The sequence below is a fragment of the Drosophila guanche genome, unplaced genomic scaffold (genome assembly GCF_900245975.1).
Source record: "Drosophila guanche unplaced genomic scaffold, DGUA_6, whole genome shotgun sequence".
NCBI classification, from domain to species: Eukaryota; Metazoa; Arthropoda; class Insecta; order Diptera; family Drosophilidae; genus Drosophila; species Drosophila guanche.
Window position 1 is genome coordinate 6,583,948 of NW_022995745.1, and position 6,044 is coordinate 6,589,991.

The 6,044-nt window shown below is 43.3% G+C and overlaps 1 protein-coding gene and 1 pseudogene across 1 annotated transcript; both read right to left on the reverse strand.

The window, feature by feature from the left end:
- Window positions 1-1,828: 1,828 nt before the first annotated feature.
- LOC117581634 lies at window positions 1,829-2,909 on the reverse strand (annotated as a pseudogene).
- Window positions 2,910-4,829: 1,920 nt separating this feature from the next.
- On the reverse strand, window positions 4,830-5,619 carry LOC117581633 (DNA-directed RNA polymerases I, II, and III subunit RPABC1). Its single transcript, XM_034269003.1, has one exon. The coding sequence runs from the start codon at window positions 5,554-5,556 to the stop codon at window positions 4,924-4,926; it is 633 nt and encodes a 210-aa protein (XP_034124894.1). The 5' UTR covers window positions 5,557-5,619; the 3' UTR covers window positions 4,830-4,923.
- Window positions 5,620-6,044: the final 425 nt, after the last annotated feature.

Here is a 6,044-nt window from a genome sequence, read left to right on the forward strand (position 1 = left end):
GATAGGGCTGATAGAAAGTAGTATTTCAATATATCGATATATATTATTCGCTTACAATGTACGTTTTTTTTTTAATTTAATCGCTACAGCGAAATTGGTTAGTCACAGACGATGAGTCCGCATTGACCAGGTACTTTATGTTGAAATTTAGAATACTGAAAATTTTGAACTTAACAAAGAGTTGCTTGCCGAATGAACACTATTGTTTTCTTCTTTACACCACCATGTTTGGGTTTGCAAGGACTTCCTGCAAACGAGCTTGACTGGTTATGTATAGATCGATCATAAAACGTGAAGGGACGTGTGAGACGCTTCTTACGCGTCACAACTTCTATACCCGGCACTCAGGACAACATCTGCACTTTGGCGGTGTTTTGTCAAATTTTAAATGTTTTCTTCATCTGTCATCTACAACTAAAACACTTCTCACACCAACCCGCTCCTTTAGCTCGCCGCCCTTCCCTAGACCCATACACGCAGACTCGCGGCAGAGGCAGAGGCAGCGGCCGCACACAAAAAAAAACCAAATATAAGATGCGGGACCGGGGGGGTTAAAAGTCGGCAGAGGCAGAGGGGCAGCAGAGGCAGAGGCCGAGTGGATGTATCGACTCGGCTATTGATGCTGATGAAGAATATATATACTTTATGGGGTCGGACACTTTTCCTTCTGTGCGTTACATACAACCGTTATTCACACAAATACAATATACCCTATTTACTCTTCGAGTACCGGGTATAATAAAATCAAAAATGTACTGCTAAGCAAAAAACACAACCGGTCTCACTCGCAGTCCCTAAAATATATCCGTATATAATGGAAAAATACGGGTTTGTTAGGTTTTAGGATTAATCGAGCACTTTTAGCTTATCCGTCTCTTCATAGATTTTGATGAGCAAGTTTTTAAAAAAATAACATGTTCTTAAAACTCTTCAATAAAAAGTTCTGCCATATGTCTGGACTTTGATATGCAATGACCGCACCATTAAGTGGCCCATGCGGCACCAAGCCAAAGCCTGTTACGCGCGGAACCCAGCAGAACGCAGCCCCCCTCCTACCGCTCAACCGACCGAGGGGCGCTGCCGCATGACGCGCGGCGCGATTAACCGAACCGGTCGCGCATATGCAGGAAAGATAGATGTTAGGCTAATATTCGAGGAAAATTAGAGCTAAACACAACTAAACTAGAGCAACTAGAACTAAGCAAGCAAAATACCCGAAATCAGAAACAAGACAAAAATAAAATGAAACTAACTGCGGGAGAGGTAGGCTAGTATAAGAGATTTGAGAAGAGGAAGGGAGTTTGTGGAGGATATAATGTGATGGAGGAAATTATAATCCGAGCATAAAACAATGTATTTGTGAGTGATATTTTTTTGGACTGCCAAATGGATATTTTGGTGGATACATTATGAAATAGTATAATTTCATGAACATTTCTGAACTTTGAGCTAGTTGCCACTGATTTTCTGTTGTTTTATGTTTAAAGATTACTTTTGATGCTGCTTCCTAATGTGCCGGGTAGTTTCAACGAAATTACCCGGTACTATTGTGCGATAGGCTGAACTTATCGATGTTGTCTTTTGAAAATACCAATCAAAATTGTTTCCAAATAAATTCTTCCGCTATAAATAAATTAAACAATATAATTTCTCTCCAACAGAGTCTCCACCGGATCTTATCAATTATTCATACCATTCCGCATCTATCCCATCTACCACCAAATTGTTTGGTCTACAAGTAAGATATCTCAATATATTGTAAAATTTAACCATAACATAAACGTTTAAATACATTTGTAAATAATCGTTATACATTCGACTGACTTAGTCATTTTCGATTTGTCTTTATTATTGCATTTTCTGACCGTGGCGTCCTTCCTCGGTGTTCATGCCTACGTACTAAGAACCTGCGATGAAGGTACATTAGAGCGATGTCCACGTTCAAAGAAATCTTAAAGTTTCGTGCTCCAATACTCGAGGCCGTACCAAATGGAGAAGACGATGTCCAGAGATATTCTTGTTCCACAGAGGGGCCATCAGCAGTGTCAGAGGTCCAGGGCCAGGCCCAGCTCTACAAACCGCTAAAGATCCTCCGGGGATTAACGCCAGTCCTTTGAATTTGGATTACACAATTTGTTTGTGTTTGAATTACAAATTACATTAAACTTATTTAAAGTATAATTAGGCATCCCGAGGAGACGTGACCTTTCAGCAGACGAGGCGGTAGGAGATATATCGACCAGCTGTCTCCGACGAACGGATGATCTTTACAACTTGACCACGCTTAAGACCGAAGTAGCGAGCCACTGGATCGCCGGCCTGGATGCGCATCAACATGTTCTCCTTAAGCTTGTAGCGACTGAGCAGCTCCTGCTTCTCCTCAACGGTCATCACCACATGCTCCGGCACCAGCTCGTGCTCGCACTACAACTACTCGTCGAGTCTGAGCTCTTTGACAAGGTCTTACATGAACCCCCGGTACAGGTGCTCGCTGACGAACCGGCTCCCACAGTACGGCGGGACATGGTGTTGCTACCGAGCCACTTACAAGAGAAGGACGTATGCCCACGTTATCCAAAACTAACAGAACTACGGCTAGAAGCCGAGGAGGCCCTTCTTGTCAAACATCTGATCAGTGGGATCATCGTTGTGGGCCACCAGTACGATGAGATCGGACCTGGCCGGCCTTTTTTCGCTTGGCTTGTCACCAAACATGTCTTTGAACTGCTCCAGCGTCTGGTCCAATTCGTCCTGCGTCACCAAATACCCTCGATCGTGACTTAGTTGCATGATTGTCTTGCGAATGCGCCACAGCTTATATGTTTCAGCTTCGTCATCCATGGCTATTTTCTAAATATTTTTTTATTTTTATTGCAAATGAAGCACGCACTCGGACTCTGCAGTGTGACCGCGGACTTATCGATAAAATATACCGATTGACTTCCAGAATGTACCGTAATATACCAAACACAAAATGATGAAATTGATGATTCATTAAAAAATATCCTAAAATGGCTACTTATCCGGTAAACCATAAAAATCCTGATTAAATGAATTAATTATCTGTCTGAGCCCCTTTGTGAAATTGCAGTTCGAATGACTTGAGATAGAGATCAAATTCTGAATGTTTCATGCAGATCAGGAATATATATCTACATATTCTATTCATATTCTATATGGGGTGGATATGCTACCTTAAGTGACATCCAACATAAGGAGTATTTGGATAAAACTAAATTATAATATAAGACAAAATTTACTAACAATAAAATCCTGCAAGTCTGTAATCTAGACCGGAGCTACGAAATTTGGGTCCATGGCTCCGGTCTCGGCGGAGTAGACAACTTGCTGCATGCGCACCTTGGCCCATGCGACGGCGGCCGGATTGGGTATCTTCCGCAGCTGCGAAGCAATGCCTAGGGCAAAGTGCGTAAAATCATCATCGGGATGCGAAGCGAAAATTGCCCCTGACACTGCAGATGGTGGTGGTGGTGGTGCTAGTGGTTGTAGTGCTGCTGGTGCTGATGGATCGTCCTGCCGTTCCGAATCCGACTGAACGGTGCGGGATAGTTCAGCTCCTGAAGGTCTGAAAGTGGGTGGGCTTTGGCTCGAGAGGTCCTCCTCCTCCTTGGAGTTATCCACTGTAATGGAATTATCAATAGTAAGCTCGAATGACAATGGTCGTGCGCTGGAAATTGGCTTGGAAGTCTTCTGTGTGCGGAAGGCATTGAGAGTGGACGACGACACAGGTATTTGCTCAATGGATTCTACAAAGCTGTCATCCTGTTCTATGGCATCCTCGCTCGTACTAATGTCCGTAGTGGAGTCGAAGAGTGCTGGTAAGTTCTTTACTGACGTTTCCTTGCGCTGCGAATGTGTGTTATACACATATGTAAGAGAGGGCATCGCCATTTTTGGNTATTTTTATTGCAAATGAAGCACGCACTCGGACTCTGCAGTGTGACCGCGGACTTATCGATAAAATATACCGATTGACTTCCAGAATGTACCGTAATATACCAAACACAAAATGATGAAATTGATGATTCATTAAAAAATATCCTAAAATGGCTACTTATCCGGTAAACCATAAAAATCCTGATTAAATGAATTAATTATCTGTCTGAGCCCCTTTGTGAAATTGCAGTTCGAATGACTTGAGATAGAGATCAAATTCTGAATGTTTCATGCAGATCAGGAATATATATCTACATATTCTATTCATATTCTATATGGGGTGGATATGCTACCTTAAGTGACATCCAACATAAGGAGTATTTGGATAAAACTAAATTATAATATAAGACAAAATTTACTAACAATAAAATCCTGCAAGTCTGTAATCTAGACCGGAGCTACGAAATTTGGGTCCATGGCTCCGGTCTCGGCGGAGTAGACAACTTGCTGCATGCGCACCTTGGCCCATGCGACGGCGGCCGGATTGGGTATCTTCCGCAGCTGCGAAGCAATGCCTAGGGCAAAGTGCGTAAAATCATCATCGGGATGCGAAGCGAAAATTGCCCCTGACACTGCAGATGGTGGTGCTAGTGGTTGTAGTGCTGCTGGTGCTGATGGATCGTCCTGCCGCTCCGAATCCGACTGAACGGTGCGGGATAGTTCAGCTCCTGAAGGTCTGAAAGTGGGTGGGCTTTGGCTCGAGAGTTCCTCCTCCTCCTTTGAGTTATCCACTGTAATGGAATTATCAATAGTAAGCTCGAATGACAACATTCGTTCCACAGAAGGGCCATCAGAAGTGTCAGATGTCCAGGGCCAGGCCCAGCTCTACAAACCGCTAAAGATCCTCCGGGGATTAACGCCTGTCCTTTGAATTTGGATTACACAATTTGTTTGTTTATGTTTGAAATACAAATTACATTAAACTTATTTAAAGTATAATTAGGCATCCCGAGGAGACGTGACCTTTCAGCAGACAAGGCGGTAGGAGATATATCGACCAGCTGTCTCCGACGAACGGATGATCTTTACAACTTGACCACGCTTAAGACCGAAGTAGCGAGCCACTGGATCGCCGGCCTGGATGCGCATCAACATGTTCTCCTTAAGCTTGTAGCGACTGAGCAGCTCCTGCTTCTCCTCAACGGTCATCACCACATGCTCCGGCACCAGCTCGTGCTCAGTGATGTTGATGAGCAGCTCAGACTCGAGAAACTGTTCCAGAATGTACTTGGGGGCCATGTCCACGAGCGACTGCTTGGCCGAGGGTGTCATGCCGCCCTGTACCACAACGATGGCTCGGTGAATGTTCTCTTCCTGCATACGGGTGCAATAGGTTTTGATTGTCTTGATGCCGATCTTCGGCTCCTCCGGGAAGAACACAAACATCTGATCAGTGGGATCATCGTTGTGGGCCACCAGTACGATGAGATCGGACCTGGCCGGCCTTTTTTCGCTTGGCTTGTCACCAAACATGTCTTTGAACTGCTCCAGCGTCTGGTCCAATTCGTCCTGCGTCACCAAATACCCTCGATCGTGACTTAGTTGCATGATTGTCTTGCGAATGCGCCACAGCTTATATGTTTCAGCTTCGTCATCCATGGCTATTTTCTAAATATTTTTTATTTTTATTGCAAATGAAGCACGCACTCGGACTCTGCAGTGTGACCGCGGACTTATCGATAAAATATACCGATTGACTTCCAGAATGTACCGTAATATACCAAACACAAAATGATGAAATTGATGATTCATTAAAAAATATCCTAAAATGGCTACTTATCCGGTAAACCATAAAAATCCTGATTAAATGAATTAATTATCTGTCTGAGCCCCTTTGTGAAATTGCAGTTCGAATGACTTGAGATAGAGATCAAATTCTGAATGTTTCATGCAGATCAGGAATATATATCTACATATTCTATTCATATTCTATATGGGGTGGATATGCTACCTTAAGTGACATCCAACATAAGGAGTATTTGGATAAAACTAAATTATAATATAAGACAAAATTTACTAACAATAAAATCCTGCAAGTCTGTAATCTAGACCGGAGCTACGAAATTTGGGTCCATGGCTCCGGTCTC